Below are 21,105 nucleotides of genomic sequence, written 5' to 3'. Positions count from 1 at the left end.
GGCGGTCCGGCGTCTTCATACTCACCTGCTGAAGATGGCCGCCGGGATCCTGTCTCTCTGTGGACCGCAGGGCTTCTGTGCGGTCCATTGCCGATTCCAGCCTCCTGATTGGCTGGAATCGGCACGTGACGAGGCGGAGCTACACGGAGCCGGCATTCTGCACGAGCGGCCCCATTGAAGACAGCAGAAGACCCGGACTGCGCAAGCGCGGCTAATTTGGCCATTAGAGGCCGAAAATTAGTCGGCACCATGGAGACGAGGACGCCAGCAACGGAGCAGGTAAGTATAAAACTTTTGATAACTTCTGTATGGCTCATAATTAATGCACAATGTACATTACAAAGTGCATTAATATGGCCATACAGAAGTGTATAGACCCACTTGCTGCCGCGGGACAACCCCTTTAATTGCCCATTGAGCACTGCAAATACGCACGACATGCGCGTGCACAAAAAACACAGAGGCGCAGGCAAAAAGGCAACACCCACATGCAAATGTGCGCATAAATGCGCTTACGCCCGTGTGAAGTCAGCTTTATGCACTTTTTTGGGTATATGGTGATAGAATACCTAAATGCTTGTCAGATACACAAATAATCATAAGATTGCCATTTATGGTTTTATTTAAGGACATACCCGAGCGTCCGCAGTCTGAGCTGCCTCCCGAATCTTTCTCACCCAGTCTTGCATGTCTTCCGCTGAGTCAGCTGCTACATCAAGTGGACATCTTGTCACAGATGGAACATTTATAGAGAAAACATATGGGCGATTGTTCAGCCCCTCATGCCGAATAGCTAAAACAAAGGACGTAAAATAGTAAATGGCCTAATGCAGCTGGAAACAACCTACATTTGCATTACGTATAGCTCACGTATCTCCATAACAAGCAACAAAGACAGCACTTGTAGGGCCAGGTTCTTTACATAAAACCGCTTACCAATCTGACAAGATGGTACATCCAATATTCCTCCAAGGAGGTCTCCGAGAGGGCTGTTCTCATCCAGGTGCTGGGGGAGGGGGGGGGGGGACAAAAAAACCTGTATTAGTTTATGCAATGAGATAAATATATTGACTGGTATGGCTGCCCAATACATCTGTGCCATGTTTAAGTAGGCATTTGTTTTACTACCTAAATAAACAGCAAAATCAAGAAAACTAAGATGGCATTGTCTTTTTAAACTGACCCAAGAAGCCCAAACATTTTCTAGATCACTTCATGTGGATCATGTACAGCAATTTGAGCATGCACACCCTTCTTACAGGACTAGGACTTACTGGTCGCTCTGGTTCAGGCTCAGGGAGGCTGAAGATCTCTTCCACATAGTTGGAAGGGAACCACATCTGCTTTTTACCCCCAAAATCTCCTCTCCACCTAAAGAAAACATAAAGCCAATATTAATAATAGCACTGAATTGTGGGAGTGGTAAGCTTTCACCTAAAATGATTTGAACAGTTTAAAGGGTTGTCTTACCAAGACTGCCCCTTTCACAAATGGTGCATTGATCAGCTGATCGCTGGGATTCTGCCTTCTGAAACCCCATAGCAAGCAGCTATTATCTCTAGGAAAAGTTACTGTCCGCCATACATTTTCCCTGCAACAGTGGCTGCCAAGGAATTGTAATACGTAGATAACAGGTTGGGGGGCATCTAGGAAATAGTGACCTTAATATAATAGATTTCCATTTGTATTTCAATATGGAGATTTGTCAGGCAGCCATAAAAGCACTAAACTTCAAAAAAAGGTGAGGTTTGATCCACTTAAAAATGGCCTCAACCTTATTGACTGGCGCAATGTACTCAGACATAAGGGTATGAACAATAAATGGGACTATCTTAAATACTCACTGTGAGCAGTTCATACCTTACAGGAATAAAAGGGTTAGGAAAAGGAGAAAACCCAATGTGGCTCAATAAGGAAGTAAAGGGGAATATAAAAGAAAAAAATAGAGCATTTAAACTACTAAAACAAGAAGGCAGCGAAGAAGCACTAAAAAGCTAGAAGTAAAAAAAATATATTATGTAAAAAGCAAATAAAAGTAGTAAACATTGAGCCAGAGAGACTCATTGCCAGAGAGAGTAAAACTAACCCTGAACTGTTCTTCAAATACAGACAGAGTAAAAAAATTAAAACGGAAAGTGTTGGCCCTTTAAAAAAAAAAGTAATGAGGGAAAAATTGCAGAGGGTGATGGGGAGAAAGCAAAATATATTAAATTGTGTCTCTCCAGTGTATTCACAGAGGGAAATTAAATGTCAGGTGAACTGCAGAGGGAGTGATAAAGTAAACTGTCCATTAAATGTCACCAGTCTAACCCAGGAAGAGGCGCATTAAAAAGAATGACCCCTTAAGGATGCAGGCCTTTTTTAAATTTTTCGTTTTTTCCTCTCCACTTTCAAAAATCATAACTTTTATTTATCCACCGATGTAGCTGTCTAAGGGACAGGTTGTATTTTTCAATGATACTATTCAATGTACCATATAATGTGCTCAAAAACATTTAAAGGGGTTGTCCCGCAGCAGCAAGTGGGTCTATACACTTCTGTATGGCCATATTAATGCACTTTGTAATGTACATTGTGCATTAATTATGAGCCATACAGAAGTTATAAAAAGTTTTATACTTACCTGCTCCGTTGCTGGCGTCCTCGTCTCCATGGTGCCGACTAATTTTCGCCCTCCGATGGCCAAATTAGCCGCGCTTGCGCAGTCCGGGTCTTCTCCTGTCTTCTATGGAGCCGCTCGTGCAGAATGCAGGCTCCGTGTAGCTCCGCCCCGTCACGTGCCGATTCCAGCCAATCAGGAGGCTGGAATCGGCAATGGACCGCACAGAAGAGCTGCGGTCCACGGAGACAGAGGATCCCGGCGGCCATCTTCAGCGGTAAGTATTGAAGTCACCGGAGCGCGGGGATTAAGGTAAGCGCTCCGGTAAGCTTTCTTTACCTCCCTGCATCGGGGTTGTCTCGCGCCGACCGGGGGGGGGGCGTTGAAAAAAAAACAAAACCCGTTTCGGCGCGGGACAACCCCTTTAAATAACTCTTAAGTGGAGTGCAATAGGAAAATAAAACAAAATGCCATCATCTCTGGGGGATGCCATCATCTATGGCGCATACACTGCAGGAAAGAAATGGGATGACAACATTTTTCTATGGGTCAGTACGACTCAAAAGTTATATACACATTTTTTTGCTGTACTACTTTTATGAAAATATATCTTTGGGGGGGGGGGGGGGGGTGTTATTTTCATCTGCCATAACTTTATTTTTCCATTGACTTAGTTGTGCGAGGGCTCGTTTCTTGTAGGACGTCCTGTAGTTTCTATCGGTACCATTTTGGAGTACATATGGCTTTTTGATCGCTTTTTATTATATTTTTTCTTGAAGGCGCAGTGACTAGAGATGAGCGAGCATACTCGCTAAGGACAATTACTCCAGCGAGCATTGTCCTTAGCCAGTATCTCCCCGCTCGGAAGAAAAGGTTCGGCTGCCGGCGCGGGTGACAGGTGAGTTGCGGCCATGAGCAGGGGGGGAGAGGGAGAGAGAGATCTCCCCTCCGTTCCTCCCCGCTCTCCCCCGAAGTTTAACAGAAGTTTAACTTCCATTGTGGGTAAAAGGTTTGCAGGGTTTCGAAGAGATGATATCATGGAGTACCTCCAGGAAAATGACTGTATAACTCCATATTAGCACGGGTTTACAAGAGATCACTTCTGTCAAACCAACCTGATGAGCTTCCACGAGGAGGTAAGTCCTAGACTGGAGCAGGCAGAGTCATTGGATCTTGTGTATCTGGACTTTCCAAAGTGTTTAACACTGTGCCGCATAAAAGGTGTGTACATAAAGTAAGAATGCTTGGTCCGGGCGAGAATGTGTGTAAGTGACTGAGTAACTGGTCAGTGATAGAAAACAGAGGGGGGTTATAAATGGTACATACTCTGATTGGGTCACCGTTACTAGTGGGGTACCACAGGGGGCAGTATTCTTTTTAATTTATTTTTTAACAACTCAGTCGGATTATATACTAATATATCAATATTTGCAAATGATACAAAACTTGTCTAAAGTAATTAACACAAGAGGACAGAATGTTGTTGCAAATGCATCTGGATAAGTGTGGGGCTTGGGCAGAAAAGTGGCAAATAAGATTTAGCCCTCATCCCTGCACCCTCCACCAGTATTCCGGTGTCATCTTCGGCAGTTAGGACCTCTCACTGTTCAGGTCTCCCAACTGTTTTAGTATTTAATCCAGCTGAACTGATGAAGGCATTTTGTCCGAAACCCGTTTTCCAATACTGGTTGTCCATTTGACCAATTAAAAAGATACATTTCCACCTATTTGTTGTGAATATTCAGTTATTAATGAAGTATTGCGCCGGGCCACCAATGTTGTGTTTTTACACTCCTCCATACACACGCCCACTTAGGTGGAGCAATTTCTGGTCAGCTTCGCCTCTAGAATTTCTTGCACACGCCAAACTTCCATGGCCCTCACCTCTTTTCTGGGTCACTCATTCCAGACAACTAAAGTAGTAAATGGAATGGGCGGATGACAATACCCAGAGAGGTTATCAAACTTGGGATTATTTAGTTTAAAAGAAAGATGGCTGAGGGGCGACCTGATAACTATGTATAAATATATTAGAGGACAATGCAGAGATCTCTCCCATCATCTATTTATACCCAGGGCTGTGACTGTAACAAGGGGGCGCCTTCTACATCTAGAGGAGAGATGGTTTCTACACTGACATAGAAGGGGGTTCTTTTCTGTAAGAGCAGTGAGACTATGGAACTCTCTGCTTTCGGACATGGTGATGGGGAACTCGATAAAAAGAGTACAAGAGGGGCCTGGATGCCTTTATTTAGTGTTACAATATTACATGTTATAGTCACTGATTACTTTAGAAGGGCTGTTGATCCAGGGATCTACAAAATTTGGACTCGGGAAGGATTTTTTATCCCTAAAAATGAGGAAAATTGGTTTCTAATTCAGTGTTTTTTTTGCCTTTCCCCGGATCAAAGAAGAAGGAGAATAGGCCGAATCGGATGGACATAAGCCTTTTTTCTGTCATGCATACTTCAATAGGTCTACAAGAAGACAGAGGAACATAGTTGGGAGGCAATGTGCTTACCATCCACCCTCCTGCTTATCCACATTCTGGATGATGGCATTCTTTGTGAAAGTAAGTTCATCCTCTCGTTGAGCTTTATAATCAAACAGGGCAGAGCACTGGGAACACAGGAGGAACAGCACAGGAGAAAAAAAAAAAAGCAATATTAGGAAGGGAAAATAAAGGATAATTGGTAAAAAGGAGACACAGACATCTACTGTACAAGCTTTAACCAAATTAATAGAATACCTTGAATGCAGGCATGGGGTTGGGCTCCACATATAAACCAGGATTCCTCCCCTCATAAAGTGACCCATAATCTGGCTCCTACAACACAAAGATGGTATAGCAATGGGTTCAAGGTGCAAGGTCAACTCATCCCGCAATGACAAAGTCCTAGTCTTAGTACTCACATTTGTGCCAATCTTTTCTAGAGTCTCTTCATTGATGGGATATCTCAGCTTCATCTTGCGGTATAAGGGATGCTTCTCGTAATAACTAATGAGATCCACCAAGCTGTCAAACTCTGAACTTCCCAGTACTACACTTTGACCTTCCTGTTGCACCCGGCAGTGTTTGATCTTCCCTTCCGCTCTACACCAGGTCAATAAAAATTGCAACATGAGAGAAGCAAATCAGATGACTAGGAAGCTGCTTCTTGGAACACATACAGGAGGGTGGCCAAAAATATAGAAACACCATACAAAATGCATGGGATTTTAATCATTAGCACTGAGCTGCCCTTTTGACCCCTGCTTGGCTGAGAGTTTTACTGCCAAATTTGTGTTTACTTCACCTCTTTCCCTGCTCTGGGTGGTTTTGGGAGCCGGCTGGTAACAGCAGCTGAGTGGCTCAAATCCCTGATCAATGGAACCTTATTGCTCGGGCAGATGTTCCCGTATCATACTACCTCCACTTACATTACATGGGATTGTAAATGATATTTCAATAAGATATGCGGAGTCCCATTTTAAGGCATGCATTTTGTACGGAGTTTCCATATTTTTGTTCTCCGTCTATAAATGAAGGCACCTTATTCCAAGTCTCACCTGAAGGATATTGCATACGAGTTGGGCTCAGTCCTCTTGCGTACTAGGAAAGCACCGTCCCGCGGTACTCTCATCAGCATGTGCTCAGCTTGTGCTCGGGAGAGGCTTGCATGATACCATCTGCAAAGACAGATCATCAAAAGTCAGATTTAAAGCGTTAGATTATAATCGCCAGATATACCAGCATGTATCTCTCTCACTAAATTTGTAATATAATTTTTAACCCCACGATAACCGCTATTTTCCAACTCTTTTTTTGTTTCGAACATAAATGTGCCACCATGTAATGCTGCTCCTAACTCCATCCACTTGTGTGCATAATTCTCGGAACTCACTCTTTTTTTTTTTTATATTCTTCATTTATAAGTTTTCCATATAAAACTGCAATTCAACATTTACCAAATACAAAAACAAAATATATATGTGTACATACATCTTTAACATTCCAAAATATCAGTCCCGATATGGGACCAGGTAGGTCCTGACCATATGTACCTTAACTTGCAGCAAAGGTAAGGAAAGGGAACATAGAAGGTTTGAGGGGGAGGGAAAAGCAAGAAGACAAAGAGAGTCGGATAAGACAAAAAAAAAAAAGGGGGGGGGGGGGCGGGGGCAGAAAAACAAATACAGGTCCCTATGTTCCGTAAGAGAAGGCATATAAAGCGTGGAAGTGGGGGATTTAATAACTGGCTGAAAACCCCTGTTGGAATAGTTACCTAACGTTCTGTCCAGAAAGATTCTTATATTCATCAGAGTTTTGGAACTCCGGCCAATGATGCCACGTTTTGGCAAATTTTTCATGAGCGTCTTTGAGTAATGCTGTGAGCTCTTCCATCTCTCTGATCTCACATATAAGATGGAACCACAATGAAATGGAGGGCGGTAGTGTTTGTCTCCAAAGTTTGGGGACACAAGCCCTTGCTGTGTTTACCAGGTGTCTCACCACTGAGCGCCTGTAGGTATACTCCGGGATGTCACTGAGATGCAGGAGGAAGAATGCGGGTGATTTTGGCAGAGCAAAGTCCGTGAATTTGGAGGCAATATGCCACACCTCAGACCAAAAACCCGTCAGCACCGGGCACTCCCAGAAGATGTGTAGTAAAGTTCCCTGGCCAGCACGGCATCTCCAACAAAATGGGGAGACTGCAGGGAACATTTTATGTAACCGGGAGGGCACCCTGTACCAGCGATAGAGAATTTTGAATCCTGTTTCCTGAATCTTGCTTGAAATAGAGGACTTATGTGTGTAAGTGTAGATTTTTGTTAACTATTCAGGTGTAAATTACATCCCCAAATCCCTCTCCCAGGCCAAGACATATGGAGGTGTGGAGTTCTCCGCATCCAATGATAGAATATTATACATGCGTGAGAGGGTATGGGATGAGGGACCCGCCCCACTACAAAGTTGCTCAAATAGGGTCTTTGCTCGTGAAAATCCCATGGTCGAGGGTAGAGAAAGGAGAAAACGCCTAATTTGATAAATTTGCCAGAAGTTTAGCGGCACTTGGTCTGTGATGTTGGTCAACTCATCTACCGACAACCAATGTCCCTCTGAGATAAAATGGATCGCTCTAAACCTGCCGTTACAAAGCCAGGCTTGAAACCCACCAACCTCTAGACTAGGAGGGAAGGCTGGGTTACCTAGGATAGGAAATAGATCTGGGAGGCCAAGGCACCCCCCCCCCCTCCCCATCTCCTTAGGCCTGGACAGATGACTCCGGGCTATACGGGTAGACTTATCTGCCCAGACAAATTTCGTGAGCAGGGAAGACAGGTGTCGGAAAAAAAGTCTAGGGATGTCAATGGGTAAAGCTTGGAGAGTGTATAGTACCCTGGGTAGGATGTTCATCTTAAATATTGAACACCTGCCAAACCAGGAGAAAAAGCCCTTTGTCCATGAGGTAAGGTCTTTTTTGATGTTATTTAAGAGATTTGGGAAATTGGCTGCATAGAGGCCGGAGTTGTCTGCCGTGAGATATACCCCTAGGTATTTGATGCTGTCTCTGGCCCACTTAAAAGCGAAGGAGTCTTATCGCGGCCATCAGGGAGAAGGGGAGGGAAATATTGAGAGCCGCCGATTTTGGATAATTCATTTTAAAATTTGAGAATGTGGCATAGGTACGAAGTTCGTGCAGAAGGACAAGAAGGGAGACCCGAGGGGATGACAGAAAGAACAGTAGATCGTCCGTATATGAGGCTACTTTGTGTATTGTTCTCCCCATCCGGACGCCCCCTATGTTGACATTGGATCGAATATGGCAGAGGAGGGGTTCCAGGCACAGGATAAAGAGGAGAGGGGAAAGAGGACAACCCTGTCGCGTGCCGTTTTAGATATTGAAAGGGGAGGAAAATATACCATTTGCTTTGACCGAGGCTGTGGAGGAAGAGTATAGGCTAAAGATCCAGTTCAGCATGTTGTGAACCAGCCCTAAATGACAAAGTGTTTCTTTCAAGAAATCTCAGTCAATTCTGTCAAAGGCCTTATCAGCATCCGTAGAAAGAAGACATATGGGCAGGGAGGTTATTTTCGCCTGATGGATGATGTTACTAGCCCTGATAGTATTGTCCCGTGCCTCCCGCAGGGGCAGGAACCCCACTTGATCTCCATGAATTATATCACCGAGAAGGGGTGCTAAGCGATTGGCAAGGATTTTCGAGAAGAGCTTTAGGTCCACATTTAGGAGGGATATGGGACAATAATTTTGGCATTGAGAAGGATCTTTACCTTCCTTCGGGATTACCGTAATAAACGCTTTCAGGGTATCTCTTGGGGGCTAGCACTCAAGGTAAGCGAATTGAAGGCACTGAGGAAATGAGGGGACAGAGTTTCAGCGAATGTCTTATAGTATTGGGGGGGGGGGGGGGGGTAAAACCGTCCGGGCCTGGTGCTTTTCCTGTACGGGATTCTTTTAGTACGCGGGTGAGTTCCTCTTGCGAAATGGGAGATTCTAACATTTGAATTGTGTCTTGTGAGAGCTGAGGCATGCCCGAGTTTTGGAGATAGGTTTGAATCAAAGATCTACGAGAGGATCGTACTTGCTCAGGAGGGGGTGGGGCTAGGTCGTAGAGGGACTTGAAATAATCGCTAAATGATTTGGCGATCTGTTGCGGCCCGTGGAGGCCATCGCCAGATGGAGAGGAGATGTGAGGAATATATGACGAGTTCACTCCTTCCGCAAAGCCCGAGCCAGAGTGTGACTGGGCTTATTGCCGTACTCATAAAAGCGTCTCCTACACTTTGTCAACATGCCCTTTTGGAACTCACTCTTTACTCTCATGTGCGTTGGTTTGTGGAACAGGTTCAGTCAACCTCATCTCAAATTCATTACATCTTAACGGCATTTGTTGGTAGTGGTTGATCAGCGCGTAAAGACTTTCAAAAACCAGGTTATCCGTTAGGAAAAACTTGGGGCTGCCCGCCTCCTGCCTGGAGTGGATCCGACAATGCTGGACCTTTCCATTTCTCCTATATAACCAAAAAAAGAAATCAACGTCAAGCATACCCACAATACAATCCCCATTAAGTCTACACAAGGCGGTACATTTTGGGATTCGTCCACCATTCTAGATGATAATTTTAAGAATGTGATGCAGTTTAATGCTACACGGTTTCCTAATCCAAACACTTACCAGAATGAGAGTGTGTAATCCCCAACAAAGGTCTCACTTTCCCGCACTAGGAAAGAACCATCCGGGGCTCCCGTCTCAATGCAGTAATCAGTTAGGAGGCGTTCAGCAATGTGTCGTCCATCCCGGCCCGCACCAAGTTTACCATGGAACCATTTTTCAGCTGAGTGCAACTCGGAACTGTTGCTGACCTGAACGGGATGAACAGTAGTGTATCATATAGATCATAAGCCAATACCAAAATATTCCTTTTTCTGGATTGCCAAAGTTTCTAATGAACATAAACCAATTCCACATTCAGACTGACAGATCTGTTCTGGAACGGATCTAGTCAGGGGAAACCATTCTTGTAGATTTCCGTGCTTGTTCTGGAAGGATCCGATCCAGCTGTTGGCGCTAAACATTTACGTCCCAACCATTTTAATGCGACCTAATGTGACATATGGCCAACAATCACACTGTTGTCCTGTCTGTGCTGCATATAATGTAAGTGACTGTGGTCACACTGCAACCCCAAAGTCGCAAGAAATCTAGCAGGTTTGCATTTCTTGTGATTGTATGTGTTGTTACTTGAAAATTATTGTGATTGGACACATTGGCTTACGTTACATGCGATGCAGGCAGGGTGACATTGCGATAGTTTGTCAAAGCTAAAATCACCGTCTAGCCCTTGCTTAAGTCTAACAGCAGCTAAACCCCTTAACTCTCCAGGGTGTAAATTTATGTCCTGGGGGTTTGTGGTTTGTATGGAAAGGTATCGATCCCGCTCCATACAATGCAGGTGCCGGCTGTTTCTTACAGCTGACACCCGCCCGCAAAACCTCAGATCAGCACTGCCGCTGATCGCAGCTGTTAACCATTTAAATGTCCCGATCGACACCCCCCCTCCACCCTCTCGATAAGATAGCAGGTTGCTGTTCAATTGCAATGACAGCTAGGGGCCTTCTGAAAGCCCCCAATGCTGCCATTGCAGACTGCCTATTGAGCAAGGCTAGATTGTGGTATAATGTAATATTATGGTATTACATCATACTGCAGGAGCGATCAAAGCATCATCAAGTTCGTTTCCCTAAAAAGAAAAAAAAAATGTAAAAAAAAAAAAGTTTAAACGTATTGTATTAGTTCTTAAAAAATATAAATATATAAAAAGGCAATTCGAATAAAAAGAACAAAACAAAAAAAAGAAACAACCTCTTGCCATATTTATAATAAAATCTGAACAAAAACATATTTGGTATTTCTGCAACCATAGTACTATTGAAAAATACAACTCATCCTGCAAAAAACAAGCCCTCAGACAGCTACGTTGAGTTATGATGAAAAAGTGGCAAGGACAAAAAACGAGAACGAGGCAAAAAAAAGGGCCACATCCTTATGGGCTTAAAGTAGGCCATCATTGGTTGTCATTCATACCTCCTTTTGCTCCTCTTCATCATCGTTTGTTTGTCCACCAGTCGTCTCCTCTGAATAGTAAATCTTGCTGCTTGTAAGTACAAAGAAGTGAGGATACCACTCCTGGACAGAGAAGATGGAAAGGTCAGTAATTGGATATCAACCCACTTGGCTTACTCACTAGTCATCCGTATTCAACATCTTACATGATTTATGGGATCCTGTAGGTACAAGATTCCATTCTTGATAGAATTGCTGATATCATTCTCGGAATACACAGTAGAAGTTGGGATCTCCTCATAGGTGCTGCCCTCTGCAAGCTTCTTGTGCTGGAAACATTACATGAAGGAGATACAAAGTAATAAAGTCATGTCCGCTAACCTAAATAAAGTTTTGTCATTTCTACTGTGATTAGAGCAAACTCAATTAATGAAGATATGATGAAGAGAGACCGGACACAGTACTAAACGTTGAATGTCTAACGGTGTCTACAAGAAGATGGAAGGGGAGATGCAAGACTGGATTACCTGTACATAATAATAATAATATACTGAAGGAAATCCATAGAGGACTATTATCAATACGTAAATCTGCTAGAAGCAATCGCGGCTTGGAATATATTGTTGTTTTCAATCTGGTCACCCGGTTTTACCGGTCATGCAGACACTCAAGCAGTGGCTTGTCCAGAAGTGAATGGCAGCAGCTAGCTGTACAAGTGCATCACCGCTCAATTCACTTCAGTGGGACTACTGGAGATGGTAGCGGTGATGCTGCTGGGGTGTCTGCATGACAGGTAAAACAGGTCGCGAGACCACCCCTTTATTGTAGGAAAGCATAGAAACCTTGATGAGGATTTTTCGTTTCAGCTGGTTTGGTGATGGGAGCCCATCAGCGTTGACGTCCACTGGTTTGGTCAGAAGCATGTCCCCAAACACTTTCTTAAAATATTGGGCCATATTCCTCTGCTGGGCTATGCTGCAATGGTCTTCAATCGACAAGATAACTGGATACCTAATTAAAAGAACATCAGAAAATACTAATTGTTTTACTCACACCGACGTCTAAACTCGTTGTACTGGAGGGAGCTTAAAGGGGTATTCAAGGACTTTTCAACTGCATGCGTCTAGACTAGAGATGAGCGAACGTACTCGTCCGAGCTTGATGCTCGGGCGAATATTAGGGTGTTCGGGATGTTCGTTATTCGTAACGAACACCACACGATGTTCGGATGTTCGGGTTACTTTAACTTTCTTCCCTGAGAAATCATTTCTATATGCGCTCAATGGGGCCGGCGGCAGCAGCGCCAACCCTATTGAGAACATATAGAAGACAAATCCTTCTTCTCTGCCACAGCTGTAACAGCTGTGACAGAGAAGAACGATGTTTGCCCATTGAATTCAATGGAACCGGCAATACAGCCGACTCCACTGAATGCAATGGGCTGCCGGCGATCGCGGGATGAATTGTCGGAAAGGGGTTAAATATATAAGCCCTTTCCTGCAATTCATCCAGAAATGTGTAAAAATAAAAAATATATATATACTCACCTGGTGCCGACAGACGGAGTTCAGCGCGGCAGGCTGCAGTTCTCCTGAACTGCTCTGAACAGCTGTGAGTACTATTCAGCAGCCGGGGATTTAAAATCCCCGCCTGCTGAATAAGATGCCTCTGAATGGTCACAGCCTGACCAATCAGAGGCCAGCCCTCACTCACACCCATTCATGAATTCATGAATGGGTGAGTGAGGGCTGCCTCTGATTGGCTCAGGGGCAGGAGAGCTGCCCCTGAGCCAATCAGAGGCAGCCCTCACTCACCCATTCATGAATTCATGAATGGGTGTGAGTGAGGGCTGGCCTCTGATTGGTCAGGCTGTGACCATTCAGAGGCATCTTATTCAGCAGGCGGGGATTTTAAATCCCCGGCTGCTGAATAGTACTCACAGCTGTTCAGAGCAGTTCAGGAGAACTGCAGCCTGCCGCGCTGAACTCCGTCTGTCGGCACCAGGTGAGTATATATATATTTTTTATTTTTACTCATTTCTGGATGAATTGCAGGAAAGGGCTTATATATTTAACCCCTTTCCGACAATTCATCCCGCGATCGCCGGCAGCCCATTGCATTCAGTGGAGTCGGCTGTATTGACGGCTCCATTGAATTCAATGGGCAAACATCGTTCTTCTCTGCCACAGCTGTTACAGCTGTGGCAGAGGAGAACTTGCTGTGTCGTTCCCATCATTTTCTTGAATTGCCAAGATTTTCACACATGAAAACCTTAGCGAGCATCGGCGAAATACAAAAATGTTCCGGTCGCCCATTGACTTCAATGGGGTTCGTTATTCGAAACGAACACCCGAACATCGCGGGAAGTTCGTTTCGAATAACGCGAACCCGAACATTTTGGTGTTCGCTCATCTTTAGTCTAGACTTAACGAGCAGGGTTTCAATTTTTATCAATACGCTTCTACTATAGTTTCCACACCGATCAGCTTTTCCTACCAACCAGACGTGACTCGGGTGTCTTCTAGTTTTTCCCAAACTTCCAGCCCTACCCATAGCTTCTCACGTCCGCCCCGAATATTCATCAGATGGTTGGGTAGACAAAACCAGTACCTGATAGTCTGAAGCATGCACCTCATGTTGTTGGAATGGCGCATGCTCACTAGCAAGCTCCCCGCTCGCTTGCTTCTAGTGCTATCCTACACAGTCTCGTGTTCTGAGTTGGGAGGAGGACGAAGTGCTGACTAAAGATGCCAGCGCTAAGGATGCCGGACTTTGTAGTATGGCCAGGAAGAGAAGGTCCGAACGTGATGCAAGAGAAAAGATAATGAAAACTCTAAAAATGTATGGCGGGTGCAGCTAGAAAACCAGGAAAAATGCTGAAGAATTAACAAGCATGTTTCATCGGTTGGTGTAATACTACAAAAGCCTATATTTGATATGTAGAACGTCAGAATAAGCCTTTATTGTGCCGAATGTAGAGCAAAACTACTATGGTACCGTGCGAGCCAGAAAAATCTATGATGCTAAATACGCTTGTGTAAAAAAGACAAAAGTATTATAAAAGGGGATATCCTTACTGGCCAACTAGAAAAATTACGTATGTGAGCTTTCGAGGCCACAAGGCCTCTTTATCAGGCTAGTCTCACACTAGCCTCATGTAGGGGCCTAGTAGCCTTGAAAACTCACATACATACATAATTTTATATTATAATTATTTTCTCGGTTTTTAATATAAGAGTATTTAAGGGGTTGTACCAAAATACATTATCCGTATCCACAGGACAGAGGGGATAACCTTAGAATTGTAGGTGGTCTGACCGCTGGGGATCCCAAGAACTGGGGCCCCCGAATATCCCTGCATGGATAAACCTCCATGAATGACGATCAACACAAATAATTAATGTCACTGCTCCATGAATCTTCCCAAAAACTCAATACTTACTCTGACGTAACAAAAGCGTGTTCCTTGATGGTCAGGAGGACTTCAGAAAACTTTATTTTGGTGGTCAGAGTATGTCCATGATAGATTACTGGCATCCCATCTGGTCCATCCCAGCAATCCACTGGAAAAGATGACCTTAATGGTCATTATATGGTCGTAATGCACAAAAGATCAATGTTATTGGTACACAAGATGCTGAACTTCTGCATAAACTAATTAAGGCTTAAAATAACTTTTGGGAAAACTTGATTTTCCCAATCTAATCGTTCATAAGAGACACTATCAGACACCCTGAGGAATAGTTTCTGCAGATGATGCACTTATTTGGGTGGTTGCCCAGAAACAACTGCCAAGCAAGCTGGCGGTGCCACGTGATCTCCAGGCTTCTGCTGCAGTTGTAGGGCATTTTTTTAAACAGTTTCTTAAAATGCACACATAATTTACATTAACACAATATATCTAAACTAAGCATTCAGTCCAAGTCACAGAGTCCCCGTAGTGTTGCCAGCCATAGTGCACCGACTTGCATATTGGTTCCATGCTGATGATCATATGGAAGGCTGACTAAAGCATCACGCATCTAGACATGCCAATGTCTGAAGCTCTATGCACTTCTGGCATCTGTACATAAGGGGTCACATTAGAAGTCTGATGTTCAGTCTAGTGGTCTACATTTTTCCAAATCTAATAGACAAAATGTCTGTCTCTACCATGATCAGTATAGTTTTTGGAGTGCTCAATCCTTTCATGTAAATTTTCTGTATCTGTCTTTGGCCATCCAATAATTTTGAGTATGTTACACATATTAGGTCACCTTAATACAGGATTTTAAAGAGGTTTTCCCACTAAATAAATTTATCACCTACTGTATCTGCAGAATAGGTAATACATTATGGGACCCTCAGGGATCGCAAGAACGAGGCACCTTGAGTTCCACTAGTGAACAGAGTGGTGGTCCACCACTCCCATTCACAGTCTATGGTGATAGTCAGAATTGAGGTTGTCTTCATCCCTGGGGGCTCTAGTGTTTGGACTCTCAGTAGTTATACCCATCCTGTGCATAGGTTACAGATGTATCAACCCTTTAATGTATTCTTCACATTAAGACCATCTTGTATGCAAAAAATAAATGTGCATCTAAAATCAAATAAATAAATCCAAAAATTGCCACAAGGTGGCACTTTTAATTTAAGACTCACGTTCTATACAACGGCAGCCCATACGCAAACAACGGGCATATGCTTCGAGAGAGGACTCACTGGAGAACTGATCCCCTGTTAGGTACCTGAAAACAGAAATCAGTGATTAGGTGGAGCACATGGCTTTGGTGACTTTAAAGGGAATCAGTTAGCTATGTTGAGTGCTATAAGCTCAGCTTATTGGCTCAAAGTAGCCAACCCATTAAGTCTTGGGACATACGTTTTATACTTACCTTCCCTGCCGTTCCCCCAATGTCAGCGTTGAAACAGACCGTTGAAAGCACTAAGCGGACTGCATGATGCATGGCAAGTGGTCCTCCCAATCTACGCTTAGAATGGGAGGACAACTTAGTGGGCTGCTCAATGCACTGCAGCGCTAACACTGGGGAAAAGGTAGGGAAGAGTGTAAAACTTTCATCCCCAAACTCAGCGGGGTAAGCAGCTTTGAGCTCATAAGCTTACCTTATAGGGCTCAAAGAGAGAGTCTCTTTAAAGGTTATGGAAAATCAATACACACATATCTTACTAAGCCCCTACAAAAAAAAAAAAAAAAAAAAAAAATAAAAAAAAACATACTTATTTGTATTGTGTTTTCCTTCTTATACATTTAGAAAGCCTCATATTTGGTTTGCAGTCTTTCTTACATTTAGGTTTTTGGCTGGGGGGCATTCACAGTACTGATCAATCTCATGAAAGCAAACAAGCTCAGCTCCCCTTCCCATCTACTCTATTAGAGGCTGTGTAGCATAACCACTCCCACTCAATACTACACAGCCATCTCTCATCTTTTCTATGAGCAGATGCTGGACCGGTTCTCTCCCGTTGCTGATAAGAGGGGAAAATTCGCCCGAAATGAATTTCAGCCCTCTGTAATAGTAGCTTTCTCTACTCTGCATCCTCCTGATCTCCTCCAAAATCCCTCATAATTTCAAAAACATACAAATATATTTTTTAAATCAAAGAAGGAGTGCAAAATTTGTACATAGCCATTAGGCTGAACACGCATATGAGGTCTGGATATGGAAGAACAATTAAATTCAATGACCTCAAAAAGTGAAGAGAGGATGCAGAAGAAAAGTGGGAAATGACCCCCTAAGATTTCTTACGTGTTGTGGGAAGAGGATATCCAGTAATGGGACAGGGGGTTGTCCATATTTAGGGGACACACAGTGTCCAGCGCCGAATCCCACACAGTGTTCTCTTTGGAGAGCAGAAATGTAACAAACTGCAGAGATGGCACAATAGAAAATGTTAATGATAACATAGAGCAGGAAAGAAGGGTGAAAAGTTCAATAAAAAGGACACTCACCTCCTCTAAGGTGAAGTACGGTTCCTCTATCTCCCTAAGAGGGTCACGTAAGAAGTGGAACATGAACTCTTGGACCTGGAGTAAATCAGTTGCCCACATTTCCTGTAGAGTATCAAATGATGTGAAGAAAGGTGAGAAAGTCCATAGACATGAAATAACCTGTAGCAGTGCTACTAAGGTACAACCACCCTCCTTCGCTGCCAGGCGCTGCAGGGGGGCATCAGTCTGTAGTAATGGCTTGTATGTTTAATTTTCACATAGGCATAGAGTATGTTCATATGTAGTCCAAAGGGTTTTTCTGTTTTCAGGCAGAATCCTTTGTATCCTTATGAATTGGTTGTGTTTGTTGGGTGCCCCACTGTTTTTACAGGATGGTTAGTGTGAATTTCCTCTATGTCAATCCTATTGTTGCTCCATTGAATCACATGTAGTTACAGACAGTGTGATGCACTACATATATCTGAATAACCCCCCAATATTAGTCCTTCTCTGAGATTAGCTGTTTGTGGGGACATTCTTACAATCAGCAGTTATTGCCAGGAAAAAACTTAAATTGTACCTGCTTTATATACATTGCATGCAACAGACAACTGCTAGTGCCGGGAGGATCCCTCTTCTGTCCCTCCTGTCGTCGTAGTTAACCCATGCGATTTCTGCTATCCATTAACCCTTTCCAATACACTGTCTGACGTCTTCCTATATTCTGATTGAAGCTTGTACAGCTCCAATGTCAGAAGATGCCCGACAGGGTATTCTTACCGTCTATTGCCAGCCATTCCGCTGACGGAGCCTTTCTGGCACACACACCCTGGCTTTAGCCAGCAGATGGCACCGTTGTATAACAGCAAAAAGAGAAAGCCTTTTAGGAAACCCTGAATCCAAAGTTGGACTGGAAAGGGTTAAAGTGTTAGATCCAGGTCAGAGAAATCCCACATGGATCTGTCACTTCGAAAGGACGTGTGATAAGACGTAAAGCAGTAGGACCACCGTGAACAGAAAATGCAATGTGCTCAGCATGCTCTACATACATATAATGACACAATCACCCCACCGGATCCCCCGCTGCTCCCATTCCAATGATGGCGGCCCCTGCTGCAGCAATGATGTCCCAGCAATCACAGACTTGCTTTGGTCAGTGATTAAACTGCAAATGGTCACCTGCACTCATGTTGGGATGTCATCAATGCAGCAAACAGGAGGTAGAAAGCAGTCGGGTACACAGAGCACCTCTTTTTTCCCCCTGTAGTAAGCCCTCTCCTTTTTGTAGGGCGTCTGTATGCCCATATACATTCCATTGTGGCTTACCTTCTGATAGTCAAGCAGAAAGCCTTGAAAATCCAGTAATGACACTCGGTACAGTTCTGGACGCTCTCCACCTCTGGGGGAAGAATAAAATATGGAAAGGAAGTTTAAAAGGGTTGTACGGGATTAGAAAAACAAGGCTGCTTTTCTTTGTGAGTGCTGTGCCTTTGCTTGCCGTCACGGCTCACTTCCAGGTTGAGTGGTTGCGTTCCCATCTTGGTGTGTGACCGCTGCAGCCAATCATCGGCCTCACCAAGTGGCGACAGCATGCTACAGGCGGGTATACCTTAGTCCCTTATTCTCTGAGCGGCCACTGTTTTTTTTTTTTTGGGGGGGGGGGGGGGGGCAGGGGGTTAGAAAAAAATTTCCCCACTGAACACACCCTTTAACCCCTTAGTAACGTGGCATTTTTGGTGGATTTTAATCTTCATATTTCAAAAGCCATAACGTTATTCCTTTTGCATAGACAGGGTCATGTGACAGCTTGTTTTTTGCATGACACGATGTAGTTTTTATTGATACCATTCCTTGGGTACATAAAATTTATTACGGTATATTAATCATGCCGCATTATTGAAATAATACATTTTTTTCCTGTGGGTTGGCACGACTACAACAATACTGAAATTCTATATTTATTTTTAGTTTTTCCACTTTTGCACAATAAAAACGCTTTTATTTAGAAAATATATATTTTTGCATCGCTGCAATCAAAGTCCCATAACTTTTTTTTTCTGTTGATGAAGCTGTTAGGGCTTGTTTTTTGCGTGATTAGCTGTAGTTTTTATTGGTACCATTTTGGGGTCCATAGGGCCTTTATGATCACTTTTGGTGTATTTGGGGAGGTGAAATAAACAAACAGGAAAAAAAAAAAAAAAAAAAAAAAAGCAGCATCTTGGCTGTTTTTTTTTTTATAACGTTTGCCATGCAGGAAAAAAATTAGTTCAATTTGTTACAGAAGTGAAAAGTACACAGAAGTTTTTTTTTAACAATGTTATTTTTTACATCGCTGTAGGGAACATGAACCTGCAATCCTAGGATCGCTCTGATAATGTATTGCAGTACTGCAATGTATTATCACTAATCATAGTGACCACAGACACTGGCAGATCTGGACGTCATTGTTTGGCGTCCAGTTTTGGCCCTCTGTGATTACATAGCAGATGACCGATGACTTTACAGAGGGAGCTCCCTCCCCCTATGAATACTTTATATGAGGTGATCAACATTAATGGGGCATATGAGGGGTTATCAGTGGGGATTGGTGTTCTCACCAAACCCTGTTGTTGCAAAGGGAGGCTGGCTATCAGTCACAGCCAACTCCCGCTGCGGATGGCGTGGTTTCAGCTTCTGAGTCCATGCCATTCAGTTAACATAAATGTATGTCCACTCATGGGAACAATTTCCCAGGCAGGACATACGATTGTGACCTGGGACGGGAAGGGGTTATCCCACTAAAGACATATATGCACCGGATAGACGATAAATGTATGATTGCTGGGGTCCAACCATTGTGACCATCAAGGATCACGACAACAGTGTGCCCCGAGTCCTACTAGCGATACAGCAGTGGTGCGCATAGTGCGAACAAAGCTCTATTCACTTCCATGGGACTGAGGGAGATAAAAACCGCTCCCATTCACTGTTTTGGCCAAGCGTGTTCACAACCACTCCAATCACTAGGGAAACTCAAGGTTTGACGTTCCCATGATTTTTAGGGGTCCCAGCAATCATGCAGTTATCACCTATCCTGCGGATGGATAAGTGACTTTGCCCACTTTAAGCTGGGCAAACACGAGATTTTGTAGACCGCCATTTTTCCGAACTCCATCGTACAGATTCAGCAATCATTAACATGACTGGCACATTGGGATAACTACAATGTACTACAATGCTGTAAATTGAGTCAAGTTATCATACCACGTCAAAATGTCAAGTTAATGTTTGCTAGATCTGTACACAATCAGACTCAGCTTGGGCAAGAGTGCATATTATTTACAATAGAGACAAGGGTCTAAGTGGCCATCTGGCAACTCTAGAAGCAGCTTAACGCCCTCAGGGCTAAAAAAAAAAAAAAAGTTGTAGAAGTTAAAATCCTTCTGTCACTTGACATATGTCATTAAGGGAAGAGTTGGGATACAAGCCCCCCCCCCCTCCTACAACGGATAGCCTGCCCTGCTGAAATTCTAGGGTTCAGCCAACTTTTATGCAATGGGTATGGTTGGCTGTAGTCTCCATATAAGCACCAGTTATTAGGCCGACCACCTTTTCATGGTCAGGTAGGTTGAACTACCTCTAATTCTATGATCATCCATGATCCACTTAGGCTTACAGATAAATAAAGCTACTCACCTTTCCAGGAATGGAAGCGGCATCTAAAAGCAAAAAGACACAAGTGATGAGCGTGAATAAGTCTACTGTTTCAGACACATTTCTACAACCAACAACATGTTGTCGCAAAACTATAGGTCTTTACTAGGATCTACAGAAACACTAAAGGAGATAATGACTCAAATTACATCCTGCCCCCTTACTCACCACAGCAACTCCTAATTAGGCCAGTGCCATCTTTAGCTTATGTGGTCATTCAGCTTTTTTAGGGTTTTTGTATTGGCCACTTGGTTACTTTTTATTTAACTAGAGTAAAAATGGTCTATTGGCAAGTTAAAAAGATCAAAAAAATAGA

The 21,105-nt window shown here is 43.5% G+C and overlaps 1 protein-coding gene across 2 annotated transcripts in view; it reads right to left on the bottom strand.

Moving 5' to 3' along the window:
- The window catches only part of PLCG1 (phospholipase C gamma 1), a 74,717-nt gene that overhangs the window by 10,089 nt on the left and 43,523 nt on the right, over nt 1–21,105 (bottom strand). For both annotated transcript variants that reach the window (XM_066586536.1, XM_066586537.1), the window contains exons 7-24: nt 20,772–20,794; nt 18,423–18,495; nt 17,118–17,219; nt 16,915–17,033; nt 15,809–15,894; nt 14,610–14,730; nt 12,010–12,178; nt 11,374–11,496; nt 11,189–11,290; nt 9,779–9,966; nt 9,414–9,614; nt 6,149–6,268; nt 5,513–5,693; nt 5,349–5,426; nt 5,121–5,218; nt 1,275–1,371; nt 937–1,006; nt 636–793 (exon numbers count right to left, since the gene is read on the bottom strand). In XM_066586536.1, coding sequence (XP_066442633.1) covers nt 636–793; nt 937–1,006; nt 1,275–1,371; nt 5,121–5,218; nt 5,349–5,426; nt 5,513–5,693; nt 6,149–6,268; nt 9,414–9,614; nt 9,779–9,966; nt 11,189–11,290; nt 11,374–11,496; nt 12,010–12,178; nt 14,610–14,730; nt 15,809–15,894; nt 16,915–17,033; nt 17,118–17,219; nt 18,423–18,495; nt 20,772–20,794 — 2,109 coding nt within the window. The remainder of the gene's footprint in view (nt 1–635; nt 794–936; nt 1,007–1,274; nt 1,372–5,120; nt 5,219–5,348; nt 5,427–5,512; nt 5,694–6,148; nt 6,269–9,413; nt 9,615–9,778; nt 9,967–11,188; nt 11,291–11,373; nt 11,497–12,009; nt 12,179–14,609; nt 14,731–15,808; nt 15,895–16,914; nt 17,034–17,117; nt 17,220–18,422; nt 18,496–20,771; nt 20,795–21,105) is intronic.

Source organism: Eleutherodactylus coqui, chromosome 13, assembly GCF_035609145.1.
Source record: "Eleutherodactylus coqui strain aEleCoq1 chromosome 13, aEleCoq1.hap1, whole genome shotgun sequence".
Lineage (NCBI taxonomy): Eukaryota > Metazoa > Chordata > Amphibia > Anura > Eleutherodactylidae > Eleutherodactylus > Eleutherodactylus coqui.
The sequence above is the reverse complement of the archived record's forward strand: the minus strand, read 5'-3'. Positions and strand labels throughout refer to the sequence as shown.